Source organism: Actinia tenebrosa, unplaced genomic scaffold, assembly GCF_029948245.1.
Source record: "Actinia tenebrosa isolate PJP-AT-01 unplaced genomic scaffold, QUT_ActTen_1.0 PGA_scaffold17__23_contigs__length_9995812, whole genome shotgun sequence".
Lineage (NCBI taxonomy): Eukaryota > Metazoa > Cnidaria > Anthozoa > Actiniaria > Actiniidae > Actinia > Actinia tenebrosa.
This window is the reverse complement of record NW_028292577.1, coordinates 8,084,169-8,106,531: the sequence shown is the minus strand read 5'-3', so window position 1 is coordinate 8,106,531 and position 22,363 is coordinate 8,084,169. Positions and strand designations below refer to the sequence as shown.

The 22,363-nt window shown below is 37.8% G+C and overlaps 2 protein-coding genes and 1 long non-coding RNA gene across 3 annotated transcripts; 1 reads left to right on the top strand and 2 right to left on the bottom strand.

Moving 5' to 3' along the window:
• On the bottom strand, positions 1-2,908 carry LOC116291208 (uncharacterized). The gene is made up of 3 exons (XR_004196564.1): positions 2,809-2,908; positions 1,117-1,244; positions 1-164 (listed from the first exon to the last, which is right to left on the bottom strand). It is a non-coding gene; the product is annotated as an uncharacterized LOC116291208 (long non-coding RNA).
• A 1,611-nt stretch (positions 2,909-4,519) lies between these two features.
• On the bottom strand, positions 4,520-14,203 carry LOC116291159 (coiled-coil domain-containing protein 40). The gene is made up of 16 exons (XM_031698282.2): positions 13,749-14,203; positions 13,521-13,604; positions 13,053-13,272; positions 12,490-12,788; positions 11,845-11,948; positions 11,321-11,564; positions 10,614-10,796; positions 10,040-10,285; positions 9,272-9,485; positions 8,553-8,722; positions 7,970-8,061; positions 7,777-7,897; positions 7,186-7,274; positions 6,075-6,196; positions 5,126-5,262; positions 4,520-5,047 (listed from the first exon to the last, which is right to left on the bottom strand). Exons 1-16 carry the CDS (start codon positions 14,181-14,183, stop codon positions 4,805-4,807), a joined length of 3,003 nt encoding a protein of 1,000 aa, XP_031554142.2. The 5' UTR covers positions 14,184-14,203; the 3' UTR covers positions 4,520-4,804.
• A 137-nt stretch (positions 14,204-14,340) lies between these two features.
• On the top strand, positions 14,341-22,241 carry LOC116291160 (E3 ubiquitin-protein ligase MGRN1). The gene is made up of 14 exons (XM_031698283.2): positions 14,341-14,545; positions 14,630-14,748; positions 15,234-15,322; positions 15,773-15,895; positions 16,127-16,247; positions 16,515-16,581; positions 16,975-17,066; positions 17,972-18,046; positions 18,420-18,543; positions 19,037-19,084; positions 19,201-19,268; positions 19,403-19,499; positions 19,779-20,054; positions 20,602-22,241. The coding sequence occupies exons 1-14, from the start codon at positions 14,458-14,460 to the stop codon at positions 20,844-20,846; spliced, it is 1,632 nt and encodes a 543-aa protein (XP_031554143.1). The 5' UTR covers positions 14,341-14,457; the 3' UTR covers positions 20,847-22,241.
• Positions 22,242-22,363: the final 122 nt, after the last annotated feature.

Below are 22,363 nucleotides of genomic sequence, written 5' to 3'. Positions count from 1 at the left end.
TTATTCAGTTGTGTAGTTTTATTTAAATAGTCATTTCAAGTTTTACTCCAGTTTAAAAACCTTGGTTTTTTGTACGGTAATTGAGCTTTAAATATCTTCCATTGCATTTCTTAAATGTCGTTGGTAAATTCTCCTGAATTCTTCATCTTGTTTGCGCTGTTTGTCTGAAAATGATTTCAAAAATTATAAGCAAAAAAAGATTTCAGTTTGATCTATGACGAGAATGCATGTAATGATAAGGCTCATGTCAAACGTCAAACTTCACATGAATGTGCAGAACATAGTTACATCAAAGAAGATCGACTGGGTATCCATTGCTTCAATAAGCCTTTTCATAGTTTAAGAATTGATTCCACTGCGCATGCGATTTTATCCCGAATTTCTCACCTTCTTTTGTCTAAACCTTCTTTTGTTCTTAATTAAACAAAAGAAGATGAGAAATTCGGGATAAAATCGTATGGGCAGTGGAATCGATTCTTAAACTATGAAAAGGCTTATTAGGTTTGGCTCACGTGAATTGCGATGTTTTAACCCCCGGGGGGGCTCCCTTATCAGTAAAAGGGGGCGGGGGTCCTCGTCGGAAACTCCGAAAATGACCCCTAAAAGGGACCTGTATTTTGGGATGATGGGCGTGGCAGTAATGCAATTTCACTCCTAAGAGGGACCAATCAATAACGCATTTTTTTGTTTGGTTTCTCGATTTTATTTTCATCAAACGCCGTCTGCTCTAACGAATTTATGACGACGTCGTCATATTCAAATCGTTTGCCTTTTTGTAGATGTTATACCCTAAAAGGAACCACAAAATTCAGTTGGTGCGCATTCCCGTCGTTATCACCCTAAGCGGGACCAAAACCCTGATTTCAAACCCTTTTTTCCCCTTTCATTAGGAAGTCCCCCCCCCCCCCCTCCCCGGGGGTTTAACCTGAGCCTAAGTATTCTCCATTCTATGCTGATCGAAGATGTCTGCTTAAAAGATAACGAAAGGGAGAAAGAAAGAAAGCAAGCAAGCAAGCAAGCAAGCAAGCAAGCAAGCAAGCAAGCAAGCAAGCAAGCAAGCAAGCAAGCAATGATATTTGAAGATGGTTATCATATGCAAAAGTACTTTTTTCTAACCTATTACAGTTCTCTTCGTCGTTCCCGCCTTGTCCTTCCTTGTAAAAAATATGATTGCATCCATGGCAACGAAGCACGACGCCAACAACACTACCAGAAGAATGGTTTTAGAAGTCATGACTGATAATCTGAGGATAGACCGTACGGTTAGTTTTTAAGGTTTTTTTCTACTTTACTTAATGCTATAAATAGTGGCCCTTCATGGAAAAGGGAATCAAGGTCGTCAGAGGTTGTTTCAGGGTTCGATCCGAGAGTTAGCCATACTCAGATCAAAAAAAGAGGTTGTTTCAGGGTTCGATCTGTGTGAGTAAGACATGCCCTGACTTTGATCAGCCCAAAGGTTGTCGAAAGATGTTGAAAGGTGAACTTCCTTTGGAATGTTTTAAAATTTCCTCCCTAAATAAAAGCTTTCACGAAACTAAGCACGGACAATGACTGGGGCTAGAGAAAAGGGTGAACCAGCCCCAGTCCATATCGTTTCTTTTCCTTCCTCATCCTAAATTCATTCACACCTTTAGGAGAGCCGGGTATTCAAATATTCTAGTGTAGAGGCAGTGTTGACAGTCCTATATCGACCTACTGTTCCTTTATATTTGTCTTTATACGTCTTAATACAGGAATATTTTTGACGAGGTTGAGAGACCGTTGGGTTCTTTTAAGTATATTGTCTCAAGGTTGTGTCAAATTCCAAACCTTAGTTTTAAAAATTTAAAAAATGCTTGAATACTTGTGAAAGAACCAAAAAAAATATGAGAAAATAAAAAAAAGATTATCTAAATCATTTTGAAGAACAGGCTTTACTTTAAGTAGTAAGTCTGCTATAACCTTCGTTTTGTATTTCAAATTGAGTAAAAATTTAAAAAAACCCAAAAAACTAAAAAGCCCTAAAATGTAAAACCGCCAAAGGAATATCAACTGCGAAGTGCAATGCTCTTTCGAAAATACTTGTTTCAATATTGAAAAGAATATACTTTTCCAAGTGGTCATATCTGATGATAGTGGTTATAGTGTTTAGCAGGCACTACAATATCATTTAGAGGGGTTGTGGATGGGGGTACCCTCAGTTAACTAATAATTTTTAGGCCAAAATGTCAGTTAACTGTTAATACATGCGCCGACCATGCGTTGCCCAAAATAATGAAATATCAGTTAGTTGTTAATTAACTACTAGTTTTAGGTTATTTTCCAGTTAACTACTAAATTTTAGAACAATTCTCTACTTTCACATCCCCATAATGGCTTGCGTCTTTGGGGGGTGACAAATTAAAAAACTGTCCCAAATTGAAAGGTTTCTTAATTGAATTTATACTATACCTGCTTTTATTTGTACAATACTGATTATCAGTTTATTCCAAGTTATTTTTGCGTGTACAGATCATCAAGAGTTTTGGTCTTACAGAAAATGTATGGACTTACGAAAAAGTGTTTAAAATTTACCTTAAACGTCTTCAAGCTTCCATCTTTTTCTGTTTTTTTACTTCTTCATTTTATCTTTAGATACCAAACAAGGTATTTTCAACATTGTCTGATCAGCCTTCAGCAAAATAAGTGGGTTTTTACCCTCTGGTTACCTCCCAAAGACGCAAAGTAATATGGGGATGTGAAAGTAGAGAATTGTCAGTTAACTCTTAAATCCCATACACACCTTCTTTAAAGAAAAGAATGAAATAACGACTCACCATATTCACTTACCAAAATAAGGACGTAAACTACACTTCTACGATTCCAAACCTGTCGAGCTTGTAGCGCAGTGGCTTTGAACCTGTTAAAGACCTTGAACAGGTTTATATTGCTTTCCTTGCGTGCCCTTCAGCTTTTTTGCTGATTAATCCAGAGATGAGTAGTTGTCAGGATGTATTTTTGATATATCCTGTTAAGCGCCCTGTAGGCTGTTTACTCTTTGTCTAATCGTTGATGTTTGACTTCTACCAAGGTGAATGTTTTGTGCTTTAATCTTATAATCTATAAACATGCTCACCGAACAATTAGACGAGGAACTGAATCTTTGCCAAAGGCAATATTAAGAACTGAAGTATGACCGTTCTTCGGTAATTTCCTGAGACGATTGGTAATCTTAATTGCATGAGTTTGAGTAAAATTAAGGTTTACATATGTTTTTGCCCGAGCAACGAAAGTACTTTAAAAACATAAATTGATAACATTTAGTATTACCAGAACACGTTAAAACGAAATGAGCTAAGTTTTATTGTCACGCATTGGTTATAAGTGGCTACAATTCAAAATAAGTCATTTAACAAGCAAACTAACCTCTTTAAATATTACCCTGTAATGGTACTTGATTGAAAGCGGCAAAGGAGTGAAACTTCATGTTGGCGGAAGAATGCGAAGTTCTAAGTCCCCTCAGCCCCCTCAGTCCCCGGGATGTTTAACAAAATATTTCATGTCATTTAATGCGTGGCTTATGCTGCAATCTTTACATTTTTTTTCCGTTAATGAATTTGAGTTCCTTCCTCTGTGAGAACCGTTAATATTAATTAAAAAAAGAGAGGGAGAGAATTATTACCTGTCAAAGTATTTTTATGAATTCTGAGAGTATGATTAAAAATACCGCAGAACCTCCATTAAGCGACCGCCCTCTATTGAGCGACCAGGACCCGGTTGCACGAAGAGTGAATAGAGCGCTATCCGTTGGAAAAATCTTTATCCATCCAACGGATAGCGCTATTCACTCTTTGTGGCTAAAGGCTCGTCCAATTTTGAAAACTTTCAAAACATCACTCGTACCTATAAATTCCGAATTGTACTCGAGATCGTGCTATACAAATTGTACGGATTAATTCAAAGTTTTGTAGGTCTACGGTCTACTGAACATACTAATTTGTGCAATTTCTCACGAATTTCTCACTCCATCTATATTTAGCAGCCAACCTCTTTTTACCCGGCGGCCAGATGTGGTTGGTTGTCAAATTCCAAAAAGGGGTTTTTGCAGTAATTTATACCTCTATTGGAGTGTATCACCATGTCTTCCCAATTCACAATAAATCTTTTTCTCAAGGTTGCGCGCTCTCATCCAAATTCAAGAAACTTGATGGGCGATGACACCAGAACAGCAGCTTCATAATGAGAATATATTTCTATAAGTTTTTTCGATAAGAATTCATAACATCGATTATTCTCCTTTTTACATATAAAACTGGCTTCTCAATTGTATTGAATTTGCGATTTTTAGTTTTGTGGCCCGTCAAGATTAGATGCGCACGCAACCTTGAAAAAACGGTCGATTCAAATATTAACAGGGTTGCCGACTTGAAAGAATCCCAGGACTGCGGTTATTTATCCAGACAAGGAAATCTAATCACGTTCGTCCATAATCCTCTCAAAACGTCACTTCACCGGGCTTTTGAATCTGCCCTGAACAAATAAATAATTCAACTATCGGATATACAATAAAAGAGGATTTTCTCTTTATTACGTCCTCCCATTTTCAATACAATCTTGAATGGCTATTTGTCACTCATTTAATTAAAACTCCATAAGTTAAACACTGATGTACCTTACAATTCATATCATATTTTACAACAGCGCACTGAAAATCGGTACATTTGCTTCTTAATTACAAAAGACTAAACGTCGAAATGGATTTTTACAATTTAGAAACATTTTGAATTTTTTAAAAAAGCAAGCTTCTATCGTTGTTCCTCGGAAAGATTTCGGCTCTGCTTCGCTATTAGTCGTCGGGAAGTCCTCGCTGGCTGAGAGACAGTGTCACGTTACGAAGCACCTGCTGCGCATGCGGGAATTCCTGGTTGAGTTTATCGACAATAGTCATAAGTGATTGTAGTCGGTCTCTTTGTTTCTGCATCTCGGCTTCAAGAGACTCGGGTGTTTTACATAAGGGAGTGTAGCGTCCCTCTTTGAGTTTTGTGTAGTATTTAGCTTTCTGTTGCTTAGCAACGATTTCTGACAAATTCTGAAACGACATCAAGCAAATAATGAGACAAAATCCGGGGGATTCTTAATGATAACAAAGTAAATACAACTTGCTTACCCGTTGTCTATCTTCAGTCATTTTATCAATTTCAGTTTCAAGCTCGTCCGCACGACTTTGTAACTGTTGACAGGTGACCTGTTTTTCCTCCAGATCCCGACTAACCTGCATTTGTTTCTCGCGGAATGATTGTATCTCTGAGTGAAAGAAAGGATTGTATTTTGATTAACATTTTAAGAGACCCATGGCTTGACAACATTTAGAGAGAGCCAAGCCTTGAAATAAAAACCGCAACTCGCAATATGCGAGCACAAACTCACTGTTACCAGCCATGAAGAACGTAACCTTTTTGTGAGTTCTCTAACGTATTTTTTTTAAATTGCCAAAGTCTATTTCTTACTTTGTAAGTGAAAAAAAAAGTGGCAAAAATTTGCTCTTAAAATGAATTATGAATTACAATGAAAGGTCGGCAATGCTTCTTTCTGTATTTGTCCAGAGTTTTCCTCTCTGACGGAAAAGGGAAGTAAATGTTGAGAAAAGATGAGCAGGGTTTGTTATGTACAGTCAAACTGACTCAGCTTGATTGGTGTGTAGGCATACTAAATACCAGCGTGTTCAGCTGTCACCTTCAGTAACAGCAACCTGACAATGTCACTACTGACAAAACTACTGTCACTACCCCGGCTTTTGTACGGGTTTCCCAGCTGGTTTATGTATAGTACTTGTCAGTTAAAATGGAATGGAATATATTTCTCTTCGATGATCGAATTAGAATTTGTTGATTTTTGCAGAGGATGGAAAGCCAGGGAACCTGCAGAAAAACCCTCCGGTTTTTCTTTCATATCTTAAAGACGCAGGGCAGTGTGTTGAGTTTCTCTGTACACTCACGTATGCTTTGCAGCAAACTGAACAACAACGACAACACCGTGGGAGAACACTGTCCAGAATTATACACTCAAGCAGGACATTATGCACAGAAAAACAACAAAGATCCTCTCCAGCATCTTACCGACATCACATGCATTAGCATCGTTATTTGTCTGCCTGATTTTCTTCTTCATTTCGATCAGTTTTTTCTGTAAGGATCCCTTAGTGTTGGCTACTTTACCCATCTTGCTCTGCGCATCACCCCTGGAATATGATACACAGTTCATTACAGCCATTCTCAATCACACGCGCCGCTCTAGCGGTTGTTTCTTTCGCGACGAAGTAGCCTTTGAAGGACGTCAATCAAGGCGTTTCCATGACATCCTATAGGCACGTGCCCTTATAGCTTCGTGTTTTCCGACAATGTTATGGAAATCCCTTGTGATTGACGTCCACCAAAACCTTCTTCGTCGCGAAAGAAAAAATCGCTAGAGGGCGCGTGTGATTGAGAATGGCTGTAAGTACTTAATACAAGCTCTGATATAATTGTTCTTAGTTGACAGAAGGATATCGAGCAGGAGTAGAGAAGGGATAAGGTCAAAATAATTGTCATTCGTATATGCGACCCTACTTAGAGGGGACGGGAGGGGTTATTTGGTAACAACCACCTCTTAAAATGAATCCTGGATTTTGTCTTCAAATTTTCAAAAATGTCCAAAAGTAAAAGTCAAATTGCAAACAATGAATGTACTGTCTGTTTGCGTGTATGCTAAACAATACATTTTTGCATAGTAATAGTTTCTATGGACGACTAGTATGCAGTATTAAGAACAGTGGGGGGTACCCACCACCTAAATCGAAAACTTCTGGTCTTTATGTTGGATTACTATTTGACCTTGTCCCTAATATTTGAATATTCTGTACTTTTTAGCGTACGAGTTGTAATAGTGCAGTTTTCGTATGACTGTGAAAAGCTCAGTGCCGTAAGCGTGACGTGCCGTGACCGTGATACTTTATAGAATTTTAATTGGCTGATTTTTTTTCTCGCGCAATATGATTGGTCTAAAAGCACCGTGACCTTGGCGTGACCGTGTCCGCGCCGTGTTTATGCCGTGTTCCGGGTATTTGATTGGATAGAGAGTAAATTCTCGTGCAATGTGATTGGTCTGGCGTAACTTTTGCCGTGTCATGGCCGTGTTCGTACCGTGAATTTTTCACAGTCATACGAAAACTGCTCTACTGTATTACATTACCTAGTTACAATCGTTTCTCTTCGAACCACTGCTTTTTCCATGTCTTGGATCATTTTCTCTTGTTGCCTCATCAGTTGTGAATAGCGGACCTATAATACACAGGATGGTACTTTATTAAACTATATCAAGATCTTACCATATAGCATGCACGCGCTTACTATTATGGTAAAGCTGATGTAAGCGATGCCCTTTCACAACCCGCGAAATTATTGCACAGTATCTAATGGCAGCGATAACTTGGTGCATGGTTTTAAAACGACAACTCTGTAATTTCAGTTCAAGGATAGCTACAAACTATCCCAATATAGTGTGTGCAACCATGTGAAACAGTGGAACAACCGCCATGTTGGTCGACCTAACGAGAGAAGCGAATAAGGAATGCTTTGTTATCGTCAACCAACATGGCGGCTATGGCGTAACACGCGCATGCTCTATTCCGAGATTCGCTTGTTTTCAAGTGAGGCTTCGAGTGAGAAAATAATAAAATTTGATTTAGTACGAAGCCTCGTACTGAAATCTTGAAAGCATATCTCGGAAGTGAGTTATTCTCTGGAAGGTCTATAGTATGTTGCTGGTTGTAATCTTTCGTACCTCCATACGATGAATCTCAGCTTTCATAGCATGGATTTCACCATGACCATAGTCTGTATCGACTGCATTCTTCGCTTCACGAGCCAGCTGTGTTTTCTTCTCCCATAACATAATCTGACGTCTAGACAACAAAGATACGACCTTTAGTAACATAACAAATGATCAAAATCTTGGACGAAAATGAATAACTTACTCTGCTTCAACTAAGCTATTCAGCAGGCGTTCCTTCTCTTCCGTCAAAGCCTCGATTTGGTCTTGCATTTTCAGTGATTCACGCTCGGCTTCCTGTGAAATTAATGGGGACGTTTTTTAAAAAACTTGAGAATGGATAGAAAAACTACTCGTGGGGACATTCTCAGGTTGAGTTTGGAGGGACTATGGCCTTCTATGGAGCTGTCCTTATTGGGTTTGTCCGGCTGTAGTCTGTCTGCCACCTAGTAGGCTAGGAGGGACTAGAAAAAGGTATATTATTAAGATTAACGTCGGCATTCTCTTAGGTAGACCTAACAGACGTCGAGACGAAGTGGAGAGACTATTCATAACGGCGGCCTCTCACTAGTACGCATGTATGAGAAGTCACTGAAGTAGCAGGATCACTTCGGTTCAAACCTACAAAGGTCAAACGTTGATCAAATGCACTTCTAATATTATAATTCTGTCTATCTGTACTCCCCCTGACATGCTTTGGTTCTTTGGAGATCATTGTCCTTACAGGAGTGAGTATGAGATCTGGGAGCCCTGTGGTTTGTTTAAAATATTAGGCTCTGCAATCTTACCCGTAAGGACTGTATAAAGTCACTCTCCGTCAGAGTGTTCTCCTGTGCGAGGTTCATTTTATATCCATGTTCTTTTGTTATCAGGGTGTTTAGTTTAATCATATCGTTCTGCATGTTACGGACGTTGCGATTGATGTCTGCGATCTCGTGTTCGTGGGAATCGATTTCACCTGTCAATAAAAAGAAATTTGTGATCTATAGAGTTTTTAAGTCGTGACGTATTTACCTGTCCAACTGCTCACAAAACGCGCTAAAATAAAGCGAAAAATGTTCTCAATAATATAGACTCTGCGATTTTCCTCCCTACAAGTAAATCAACGTACGAGTTGAGTGATTTGTGTTATGAGTAGTGAATGTAGTGAATCTCACTGAAGGGACCCTTAAATGGAGTTTTGGTTGTAAATAAACGTTTTAGACCGTTTAGTTTTAATACATATAATAAACCGAGGCAAAAGTGAGTTTACTTTTTTTCTGATTTCTTAAAATTCAGTTTGACTTTGAGATCACAAAAAAAGCTGAATGAAAAAAGACAAAAACAGCTAGCTTGTTTTCTGTCATTCTATTAAATAAATATGGACTTCATGTGATGCCTGCCAAGTGTTGTCAGAAAGAAAACAAAAAGTACTCTAGGGAATGACATGTGTTTCACTCATATGAGTACAAATGCCTTGCAAGCGCCATCGGTAAGTAAAGAAATACATGTGGTTTGATATATATACCTTCAATTCTCATTTTCTTTTGTTGCAGTATAGTGTACTGTTTCTTGACGTACTCCATATCCTGATTCTGTTGTTGTACATCTTTGATAGTCTTGACTAGCTCGCTTTGTCCTCTCAGCCAGAACTGCTGGAGTTGGATGATATCGTTCATGCGAGCTTCGATCTGTTTCTGGAGGGTATGAATCTGTAGCTCCATAGGACCAGTCTCTTCTCCCTAAGAAGGACGATTAAACATGACTGTTTTTCATCTCATACACTTTCCAATTTTCGGCCTAAATACTTTTGTATGAGTGGAAAATAATGGATAAAATGCCGTAACATTGAAATGGGTTCCCATTGTTTTAGCGTGAATCATCCAATCACAACACTCAGATACGGCTACGGTTATTTATCTTACAGCTAAGAATAGAGAGGTGTTGTGGGAAACACACGGTACTGACTTACAGCACGTACACGGTACGACATGCCGTAACATTGAAATGGGTTCCCATTGTTTTAGTGTGAATCATCCAATCATAACACTTATATGCGGTTTTCGTATGAATGAGTGGGAAAACAAGGTGCTGACTAACAACAACACCTACACGGTACGACATTTGCTTCTTGTCGTCTTTCATTAATTCATCCAATCAGAATCGTTTCCCACTCATACGACAACCGCTCTAATTTGCCGCACCCTCTCATACAAATCTGTTCCAAATAGTTTAGAAAATATAGTTCAGCAAAAATCGTTTCTGTAAAATAATAGCTAACCGTATGCTTACGTACCCCAGAATTGCTTTTAATCTGTTCAACTTTCTTATTCAGTTGATCAATACTGCCTTGTTTTCTCTCAATGACTGCATTTCTCTTGATTATTTCTCCTTCTATCTTAGATATGTCTTCGTTCTTCTTGTGTATTTCATCGTTCAGTTGGTCCATGATAGATTGTAGTTGTTTAACTCGGGTTGAGGTGTTGGAGATCTCAAGGACATCTCTGGCGATCTCGTTTTCAACTTCAGCAACCTGGCTTTCCTAATGGTGAGATGATTAAATAAATGAATGAAATAAGTAAGAAAGAAAAAATGAAAATAATGAAAAAAAGGAAGGAAGAAAGAAAGCATGAAAAAAATGATTAAAAAAAAAAAAAAAAAAAAGAGGGAAGGAAAGAAAGAAATTCAAACACATAAGTCATTAGTGTACGTACTAGCAAAAGTATACAGGAGCCGTAAGTATAATGATACATTTGATTGACGGTAACCTATCGCGACTTTCTCTCGTCCGCATGCAACAAAAGCAGTGGCAAGTACAAGGTGATCACTACATTACACATTACAGTGATCTAACAAGCCATACTACATACCAGTTCTGTAGCTCTCCTCCTCATCTTGTCTGTCATCTTCTTGGTATACTGAGTTGCTTTATCCATGGTTAATTGGGATCTCAATTTTTCCATGATTGCATCTTCAAGTCCAACTTTCTCCAAAAATTCACGTTCTATCTGTTTTCTTAATGCTGTGAGTTCATTTTCTTTAAGAACCACTTCCTAGAAAAAAATTTGGAAATAACTTCAATTTTAGAAAAATACCATTACAGAAGACGTACTATTAATAAGGAAGGGTGGAGTTTTTGTGTCATTTACAGTGAGGAACCGTGAAAACTTTAAGTTTTTTTGTCAATTTTTAAAAATGCACACTGTAAATCCTCCCTTGACCCAATCAATTAGCCTGCGTCACATCCGGAATTTTACGAAGAAAATTCCGGATGTGACGCAGGCTACCAATCAATTGGAAATAAGAGTTATTTCGATCCTTTGGTGTATTTGATCTCAATGCTTCATTTTAGAGGATTTGAAAGAGTAGAAAGTTTATAATAACCTGCAAAAAAATTAACTAAAAGTGTTTACGGTTCGAGTATCCTACGTACTCAATTACCTTCACTGGAAACTTTCAAAAAACTATTTGACTGCAGATCTTGTGGTGCAGCAAGGTACTAAAGATTTGGTGGTACAGCAAGTAGTAGGATACATGGATAAAATTATAAGAGAGACTGACATTCTTATGTACTTACTGTCTGAGCTCGATTCAGTTGTTGTTCAGTTTGATGTAAAGTCCTTGTATATGTACTATACTCTGTCTTGAGAGCTTCTAGTTTGGTCTTACTGATAGACATGAGTTTCTTGACCATCGAGATGTCTTGTTCGATCTTGATCTGTGTCATGGTGATCTGTTCGTTCTGTTCCTGGGCCTTACTGATTGACTTTTTGTATCCTTCAATCTCTGTTTCAATGGCTAGGATTCTTTGTCTTTGAAGACTGAAAAACATTACAATACACATGAAAATTAATAAAATACCTGGGTTTTTTTTCATGATTGAAACCTGGAGAAACCCATTGTGAAGGTAATGGATACCATTTACCATGATAAATCAATACATTATAATTATGCAATATAAATATTAACATGGCCATATATTTGGGATGCACAATATCCAGCGACCAGTACTACAGTCTCCAGTGCTAGTATGTCAACAGAATTGTAGAATTGTTCAGTGCAATTTTCCAGTGTGTGTTGACCTGACTGTTCTTGACTTACTTTAATGCTTCTTGCATGGCAGAGTAAGCCTCATCACGTCTTTTCATACCAATCAAACTGCTATTCCACTGTTGAAGCAGTTGTTTTTGTTCCAGGTGAAGAGCCTGATGTAAAACAGGTGTGACAAAAATTAAATCCAGGTAATGAATATTTACTGGAGCAACTCCCCTCTATCACCCACATGTGTCTAAATAGACCCTTTATGATATAGTGGACATAGTGCATTGTAGTCTAGCTTGGGTACAAACATCTTTTGTTCACCATGTCTTATATGGTGTTGTTTTTACCCAAGCTATACCACATCTATGGGTATCAGCATATAATTTCAGGCAAATTTTTTAAGTTAACCTCTGACAAATTATGAACCCAACCAGGGACATTGGTTAAACTCCTTGTTGCTATGGTAACCCAAAACAAGTGGGTTTTTTTGATGAGCACCTTTTTGCTCTTTTCACTTTATTATGATGCTACCCAGGGGAAGTGGTAATACTGTTAGTTGCTATGGTAACCAAAAACAAGTTCTGTACTGACAAGCACCTTTTGGCTTTTCCTTTTTGATTACTACTTTTGCTACTACCTCACTACAATAATTTTTTTTTTGCTGTAAATACTGAAACCATCATCCATTGGTATTGGTATTCATACCTCTATTTCTGTGAGAGCCTCAGAGAGATTTTTCTGAGCAGCCTTAGTTTCTTCAGACTGTGCAACACACTGTGCTTCGTACATGTTGATTTCCTCCCGCAGGTGGTCCACTCTTTGAGTTAACATGTCCACTAGTAAATCTTGCTTCTTTTTATCACTTTCTGCTTTAGCCACTTCAACATCAGCTTTCTCAGCAGCTCTTCTCATAACAGCAATGTCAGATCGGACATCTTCCTTAGCTTCTTCCATGTAGTGTAATCTTGCTGTGATGTTTTCTACTTCTGTTCTTAACTCAATTGCTAAACTCAAAATTAATTTTTGTCATTTATAAAATAGCTTAAATGTAATAAGTTATGAATATGATTAAAATAATGCAAAAAAGTGAACTTTGAGTTGTGCCAGTGAGTCATGATGATGACAGTGATGGTGAAGATGATGATGTTTTGGACTATAGTCCTTTATTGGTCCCTCTTAGCTCCAACAAAGAAATACATGTCCTAAAATTTATTTTACTACATAGAGTCTAATAGATTATTACATCATCCATCAATAAAATAACTCACCTTTCTTCCTGTTGTGATTCATTTCATCTATGATCTGTTTATGCATATCTTTCACCTCTTTAAGGCTCATTTCACATTGGTTGCGCCTCTGGTTTATGTCATTAAAAATATCATGTTCTTTCTCTAGTAACATCTGTTGTCTGGCTAGTTCCTGTTGTGCACCATACAGCTGTACTCCTAGTTCTTCTCTTTCTTTCTTCTTATTCTTTACAGCTTCCAACTAGAATTAGAATTTGGTAAAGGATTTAACAAGGTAAGGAGATTAGGGACTGTTTTTTTTTTTATTGTGAAGAGCCAAGGGAAGGGAAGTGAGATTTGCATCCTAACCCATACCAAAAATCTGTGACTTAAGTTTTTTGTGCCCCCCCCCCCCCCCCCCCATCTTTACCAAAAGTAACAAAGTTTCTCTTTTTCCGTACAAATAGCTTGGAGTTATGATATACTCTCCTGTTTTAAATATATACCTACCAATTCTCTCTCTTCAAGAGTTAGCTTCTCCTCTTGCTTGATCAAATGTGCTTTATAAGCTTGTTGAAATCTGATCATCAAAGGCTATGAATGAAAATATTCCAATGATTATGCTCATATTTTTAGGATATCCGTAAACATATTTATAATGAATATAAACAAGAGGAAAGAGCTTAGATGTTATAAATAGAAGTAGCAGTATTTGAGGAGAAGATGATGACATCTTACATGGTCTGGATCAAGGACAACCATCTCGCTTTCTCCTTCAGACTCGTCTTCACTCAATTCTTCGTCGTCGCCATCTTGATCCACGTCTTCATCCTCCCCAACATTACCATCCTCCACATCATCAAGGCCAGTATTAAAGTCTGCATTTCCTGCCAATATGGTTTGTCCTAAACCCTCAGGTAAATCCAGACTTGGTATATCGATGTCAAAGTTGGCAGTTGGAACAATCCCTTCACTTTCTGCTCCTGTGACTGTTGTGTCTGCATCACTTGGGTCGCTTAAACGAAAGTCCTTCAAAGCTTTCACAGTTAATTTACTAACAGCATCACCTAATGACTTCTTAGACCCCTCAGAACCCTTTGAACCCGCTGAAGCAGGCCTTTCTTCCGCTGCTTTTGACTCTTCTTTGGCATCAATGTTCTCGTTATCCGCCATCTTTGCTTTCTTCTTCAAAACTCTACCACCGTTGTCATAGTAACAACAATACGCGAGCCTGCGATCTTTCTGTCAAAATAACATGACGTCATATTCTACCTCGTATTGAAGCCGAGGCTATTACGTCATGAGTGAGACTGCGATACAAACCGCTGAGTTAGTGACGTCATGCAGATGTTTTCCGAGTCTTCGTCAGTCAAAATGGAGGAATAAGATTGTACAACCTTAGAAAACACGCAATCTGAACGCTTAAAAATCCCTTAAAGGCAATACAATGGGTAGCCTTTTTAGCAGCAATGTTGAAGGTGTTGAAGAAGTGGATTCTTTATCGTCAGGATCGTATAGATATCCTCCAATAACAGGTAAAAGACACGGTATTTCTGTGCTGTTACTATTGTTAGTTATTCGTTCCTTGATTGCTTATGCATCATAATGTTTGTGTTTAGGGAGCTACTTCGCCGATCATTTCATCATGGGCGGCTCTAGATTTGATACTACACAACCAGAAGCTTATCTGTTCGGGGAGAACAGTGATCTGAATTTCTTAAGTCCAAAACCAGTTCCTGTAAGTTATCTTTACCAAAAATTTGACTACGTCTGTATAGATTCCTACGACAAGAAGATAAATAACTTCCTCTATTAACAATTTCTGCCTTAGTTTATTAACTATTTGAATCATTTTTTTCTCGTAATTCCACGAATTAACATTTAAATTTTCTTTACAAGTATAGCCATACATGAACAAGGCCTTATGTAACCTTAGGCTCACATAAGCTTAATTAGAGAATTGGTTTTTTACATTTTAAAATTAAGCCATTTGTTTTTAATTATTATAAATCCCAATTTTTCCGTCTTCGCCGACTAGACTAAAGATAAATAAACAATAATAATAAAATCATTTGAATTCCTTGATTAAATATCAGCTATAACGTTTATCTTTGGTTGTTGATTCAACGATTTTTTTTTCAGCCGATGTCAATTTTTAAGAGTTTGAAAATATTATTACATTCATTAACAAGGTTTTTGTGTTTTGTTGTTGTAAACATTTAGTTTCCATACCCATCTCCACATGGGAATGAACCTACCAAGACACTACGTAGTTTAGTGAACTTGAGAAAAGATTCGCTCAAGCTTGTCAGGTATATATGCATGACATACATATATATATTGTGTGTCTCCATCAGTGTTGAAGCTGTGCAGCTTGCAACTACCAAGTTTGCAGAATTTACTGTTTTTCCCCCAATTCTGTTTCTGTACTTGGGGATTCCCCTCAAAAGCAGAACCACATCTAAGGCCCCGTCCACACTATGCCGGATAAATTTGAATCTGAATTTTTATTTATTCGGTTCCATTTCGAAAATTCGTTTTCAGTGAAGAATTGTTCTGGATTCGCCTGGACTAGTGTGGACAATAGGCCTAACTGAATAAATAAAAATTCGGATTAAAATTTATCCGGCATAGTGTGGATGGGACCTGAGAAAATCCTGGATCTGTCCCCCACATTATTATTGTTATCTTCATCATTATTGTTATTTTAAAATCATGATTATCATAAAACTTTTTCTTATTTACTATAATAATTTATCAAGATGTGACAGCTCTGATGATGACGATGACACATATCACATTCAGTTTATTTTTGATGCTGATGTGAATTGTTCTGTCACGATATATTACCAAGCAACAGAGGATATAAGCACAGGAGTAGCTGTGTAAGTATTCTTCAATTGCACATTACATCAACGTGGCCATGTTGGTGCCATTGAACAAAAGATTATTAGCATCCATTGTTAATGGCACCACAATGGCCGCCATGTTTTTGTCTTTTGACTCTCTTGGGAATGCTTGCAACTCATCAATTGGATAACTTTAGTTGATGTTACACACATTTAAGCTAGTCTGTCTGTTATTATATTCAGTCTTTTTCTTTTCTTTTCACACAGTTACACATCAAAGGACCCAAACATGACATCACCAAAATGTTGTTACAAGAAAGGAGCTGGACAGCTGTTTAGTAATTCCTTGCGTCATCGATTCAAAGTGTCCCAATTTTCTGAAGAAGAGGTATATTTTTTCCCCCTTTACATCCATTTTTATCCAATTTCCTCTTCCATTTTAATTTTAATTAGCTACAAACACTTTGACTTGACTCCCAGTACTAAAAATAATGGCTGCTCTATACTGCAGTTGGTCATAATGACTGGCCATAATGGAAGAATAAGCACCTGTAAGACCAGTTAAGAGAACTGGCCTAAAAGGCATTTGACCAAACTACTGCTAAATTCTATTTGATTTACTTTACTTTCATTTTCTTACGTTTTTTATTTACAGTTGGCCTATGATCCACTATCAAGTACACATATACCTATTGTGATACAAATAGATGTGGCTGATGAGGGTAAGTGAACTGCCAATCAACAGTGAGTGACATGTCTGTCAGTAATAATGGCATGCAGTAATTAAAGGGCTCTCCTGCGAGGTTCAAGCCACACACACACACACTATCAATACATTCTCTATTTACAACACACAACGCTAAACTCCTGCAAGGTTCACTCCACACGCACATGCTATCACTACATTCTCTATTTACAACACACAACACTAAACTCCTGCAAGGTTCACTCCACACACATGCTACCACTATGTTCTCTATTTACAACACACAACTCTATGTGAATTTTCATGGAGTGAGAAAAATCAAATGTATTACATAGCTAACTCAAGTCTATAAATTTGAAGTTAAAACCATATCTTAGTACCCTGTCTTATACTTTTCTATTTCTTTAAGAATTCCTTGGTCATTCCCACATTACCATGGCATCAATTGAACATACATCTGATGGTGTTTACATACTGAAGCCAATAAAACAAAAACAAATGGTAAGGTAATTAGTTACACCAAAACTGAACAACTATTGTAGTACATTTATTTCATGTCATTATATAGATATTAATACCAAGCCAATAAAACAAAAACAAATGGTAAGGTATTAAGTTACACCAAAACTGAACATCTACTGTAGATTATATTATACAGTATTAGTAATTACTGACTAGTTGATTATTGCATGTCATATAAATTAATACCATGGTGGGCCAAATTTGAAACCAGCCCTGTGGCTGTATAAAGGATTACACTGTGTAATGAAAAAGTATACTTAACTGATGTTGCAGACATTCATAAGTTATGTTTATTAGTACTTTTGGGAAGCACCGGTGGTGTGCGCTGCTAATGCGCCGCCTCTCACCAATGCGGCCTGAGTTCGAGTCCTGCCGATCTCAATGTCGTATGTGAGTAGAGTTGTTTGTTGGTTCTCTCCTGTGCTTCGAGGGTTTTTCTCGGGGTTCTCCAGTTTTCCTCCCTCCTCAAAAATCAACTCCTAAATTCTAATTCGATCTTTGGGCTTTCACCTAGTTTTATAGCCTAGCTCTGTTGTGATTGTCCCACGCTGTGATACAACAGCGAAAAGCTTTGTAGATTTTTTTTGTAGACTTCATCACAGTAAAGTTAACCCACATAAAACATGTAACTCGCTTCAACCAAGTATTTTGATAAGGAAACAATCCTAGCTTCTAGGCTGAGCATATTTTAAAATGTATTATGATGTCAAAAAAGCGATTGAAAAATCTTGAAAATAACATGGATGTACACACAAGAAAGGTGGTGATTCTGGAGGATGGAGCTTTGCGAGGATGATTGTAATGATGATAATGAGCAAGATTAAGTATATATAATAATGTATAAACCTACTACCCTTATTGATAATCTTGTTTTGAATGACTAGGTTGATGGCCTTTGTTTCTTACTACAAGAAATCTATGGTATAGAGAACAAGTCTAGCGATCAGCATGTCTCGAAGGTATGTTTTACGTAATATACACAGTATGAGTGGCTGTGTTGTATCTAATACACCTCGAGTTTGTATATCGAATACAACACGAACACAAATTCTGTAGATTGCTTGTCAAACGTCTAGGTTAGTTCCTTTGTGTTTCACTAATATTTTCAAAATTAAAGTGAATCTGGCCAAGAAAATCCAACTTAAAGTTTATGCAAATGAACACAATTTTGTATCAGATTTACAACACTCTTCATGGTTGTGATTTCTGTTGTGTTTTCCTCATGAATTATTAATGAGTTTGACAAAGTAGATTTAAATACTGTAGAAAAATCAGAGGTTAATAAACTCAAATATCAGCCATTTGTTAATGTATTTTTTTTGTTATCACTAGGATGATGATGATGATGATGAGTTAGACCTTGAGGAGACAGGCCTAGAATGTGTGATATGTTTAAATGAAATGCGTGATACTCTTATCCTACCCTGTCGACACTTGTGTCTCTGTAGAGGTTGTGGTAAGTTTCATTTCATTTTCACTTTTTCAATACTATTTTGACTTCAGCTTTTAACAATTGTACTGTATAGAGATTATCAAGAGCTGGATGTTATTTGTATTCATAAGTCTGCATTTACACACTATTGGACAAATTTTTGAGTGGTCAAAAAATTGGCCTGAAAATACCATTTACACTGAACTGTCTCTTTAATTGTATTACAAATATGTTGTGTTTACATGAAACTGGATATAAATTTGCACAGCTCAGTATACAAATTTTTGTTTGGATAGCTCAGTCCCATGTGAATGAAACCCCTAACAACTCTTTGACCTGTTAAACATTCATGTGGTAACATGTAAGCGCAGCCTGTTATAGTTATCCATGTCAGCAAACAAGCAAGTCCTTGAGTGTGCAAGGGATTCTGGTTATAGTAGTAAATTATGCTCATAATCTGTTTATTCCAAACGTAATTGAAATACTCAGAAATTAAAACATTTGCTTTAATTTTCAGCTGAATCTCTTCGTTACCAGTCAAGCAATTGCCCTATTTGCAGATCAGGTGAGTCTTAATTCTTTTTATGATTTTAAACCTTTTGTAAGTTCAAGCAACGTAAAATTTGAATTTTGGATCCTAACTTTTTTTGTTGTTGCTTTTTTTTTTTATTCATTTGCTAGCTTTTCATGCACTACTGCAGATATGTGCATACATCAAAAAGACTGGTCCAGATGGAGGGAAACGCCAGGTAAAGAAATAGTTATGATAAACCACAGTGTTTAAGCTGTTCAAGCAAATCGTTGGAAAATATGCATATCTCCGTTGGAAAATATGCATATCTCATTAAACTCTTGCTCACTCAGTTGTATTTTTCTAATATAGAGCTCTTGTGATGGGGAAGAGCACATACCAGGCTATGAACAGATACCTCTAGTAGAAGCCCTGAATGGTAGAATTGCACCAGATAACATACCAGAAGGTACGTAGTACTAAAAAATCTATCTATGGCGTCTCCAAATCCACAAATAACTGCCCAACTAAATAGGAAAAAAGGAAAATTTGGGATTTTGTAGTTAAACTTTTGTGGGGGTCGGCCCCCTCTCGCTATGCCTCTATGCAGCTATGCCTCTGGGCCCGATTGTCAAAAGGCTATCCACCCTTCGTACAACCGGGTCCTTGGAACTATAGGCAGTAGCAGATGTTGTGGACTTCTGGTATTAGATAATAAGCAAAATTATATCTTCTTGAATCTGAACAGAAGCCATAGCGCGCATGCGCAGAAGATCCTCCAGCGTTCGTTCGTCAGGGCGTAGAATTCCTTCCCGTGCTGGCAGTGCAAGAAGCCATCGTCGTGTAGAGCGTGCCACATCAGCAAGATCGTCTCTGAGACATGTACGTCCAGATACAGCATCATCAGAGCCGTACTCTGTACAGACACAAGAACTGGAACCCGTGCAGAGTGAGGAGCATGTGATTGCTGTAGCAGAATGTAAAGGGAAAGACCAGGACACAGTCCAGGAAATTGCTGAGGAGGGTAGGTCATAAGCCATGCTGGTAGTAGTACAACCAAGGGTTTACCGATATAAGATTCGTATTAAAGAGGAGTTGTTGTCGTATAATAAAGATTTTTCTAGGCTATACAAAGTTACCTATAATCGTATTACACAGGTTTTTTATAAGCTGTGGTCGTATGATAAAGGTTGTTCTAGGCTACTCTGCTCGTATTGCACAGGTTTTTTATAAGCTGTGGTCGTATGATAAAGGTTGTCCTAGGCTACTCTGCTCGTATTGCACAGGTTTTTTATAAGCTGTGGTCGTATGATAAAGGTTGTCCTAGGCTACTGTGCTCGTATTACACAGGTGCTTTATAAGCTGTGGTCGTATAACAAAGGTTTTACTAGGCTACACTGGTCGTATTACGCAGGTGTTTTATAAGCTGTGGTCATATAACAAAGGTTTTACTAGGCTACACTGGTCGTATTACGCAGGTGTTTTATAAGCTGTGGTCGTATAACAAAGGTTTTACTAGGCTACATTGGTCGTATTACACAGGTGTTTTATACGTTCTTGTTACCTTGCAGGCAGACTCAACAATCTTTTAACAGACGAGGACGGCGAGGTACCACAGGCGGTGCATGTACATGTTGACGTTTCCCTACCCGGTACCCCCTTAGGAAGTGATAACAGTGTCCACAGTGGATGTAGTAACAAAAGTAACGTATCTGCCTCAGCGTCAACAGCAACACCTACATGTGTACGACTAGAGGAGGAGGTCCAACAAATACCTCATTCCCACAAAGAATTGTGGAACGAGGAAAACCCATAATCCCTTGCACCACTCGTACAACTTGGAAAAGGCGAAATCTCTAATTTTTTCTAACCTTTCAAGGTTCATTTCCTTATATTCTTCTATTAAGTTGGCTCTCGAGATTTAATAACCGTTGCCTGATGTTAGCTTCATTATATCGAATTTGAGTTTTGGCGGGAAAATCAACGCGTTTGCACCGAAATGTAATTAAAATCGATGCGGAAGTTACGTCAGAGACCTGAAAGTCGAACGAAACTTGGAGCAAGACTGCTACACACAGCTGTACAATAGGCGAAGGGATTCAAGCGTTTTTTTAAATAAGGGGACTAATTTAACTAAAATACCGACACTAAATGTCGTTTAAAGTGCCATTAGTTAGAAATGCAACAAAACGAAGCCGTATGTTATCACTGATAACCAGATAAAACGAACTAATCCATTTTCTATTGCTAAAGATTTTCATTCATTTGATTTTCATATACTAAGTTCGTTTTCACTCGTTCACAATAACGCGCGCGCGAAATCGCACAGTTCGCATTCACAACACAATAGAGCTTTTAAGTTGTGACGTATTTCCGGGTGAATCTACTCGCATAGACCGCCAAAACATAGGGAAAATGGATTAGAACTCTGGACAACAAATCCTGCCATGAAGAAAATGTAAGAAAAAACCTTCATAAAACCCTCCCTGCTTCTTGTTTTGGACCCGGAATTCGTTTTATACAAGTGACGTCATACTTAAAAGCTCTATAGGGTTTTGATGGACGGCAATCGAAGTGCTTTTACGTCGGAAAACGCAAGTTTTCAAGTGCACGTGCATATGGGATGTCATGAAAATGGCTTGATTGACGTCCCCAAAACCTGCTATTTGTTTTGACGACGATACTCCGCGTGTTATCGTGACCAGTTTGAAGCTTTTGCGTAATACTCTGTCTCATGGTTTCTTTGGTTCAGTCAACTGAGCTTCGCCCTACGCCAGGCCGTGAATATTCGAACGCCGTCCTTTACTGGTCGACGTCAGATGGACCGCTCATGAGAGAACGAGACTGTAGGTTTCGAAGGATGCAGAATTTTTGGCGTGAACCAGGGAAATCATAAAAATAGAATTAATTGTAAATATGTAAATTATTAAATTCCAAATCATATAATCCAACGACGAAGGCATAATGCCATTCAAGTGTACATGCGGATGAGACACAGGAAACCCACGCTCCGTAATGTTGACGAGAAGCCGAAAATAAGAGAAATGCTCTTAGATTTGATAGCATTTTCAAATATATATAGTGTTTCCACGCCAAAAACTTCAGTTTCAATAATATACAACAACAAAACGAAAAAAAAAATCGTAACATAAATATTGCAATTTATAATTATATTGATTGCTTGTTAATAAAAATGTATGCTGAGTGAGAATTGAATCGGTCAGAAAAATATTGTAGGAAACATTTCTTAGGCCTCGTCCACGCGCATCCGGAAACTTTTGTATCCGCAATTTTTTTTTTTTTTTTTGCGGATACGGGTTGCGTCCACACATG

Bases quoted from the DNA above. Each gene is read 5' to 3' on its own strand.
- LOC116291159 (XM_031698282.2), bottom strand. From the start codon at position 14,183: ATGGCGGATAACGAGAACATTGATGCCAAAGAAGAGTCAAAAGCAGCG. The intron at 12,789-13,052 runs GTGAGTTATTTT...TTTTGAGTTTAG, and splicing joins GAATCACAACAGGAAGAAAG to CAATTGAGTTAAGAACAGAA. The intron at 7,275-7,776 runs GTACGAAAGATT...TGTGTATTATAG, and splicing joins CTGAGATTCATCGTATGGAG to GTCCGCTATTCACAACTGAT.
- LOC116291160 (XM_031698283.2), top strand. From the start codon at position 14,458: ATGGGTAGCCTTTTTAGCAGCAATGTTGAAGGTGTTGAAGAAGTGGAT. The intron at 17,067-17,971 runs GTAAGGTAATTA...TTGAATGACTAG, and splicing joins CAATAAAACAAAAACAAATG to GTTGATGGCCTTTGTTTCTT. The intron at 19,500-19,778 runs GTACGTAGTACT...GAATCTGAACAG, and splicing joins ACCAGATAACATACCAGAAG to AAGCCATAGCGCGCATGCGC.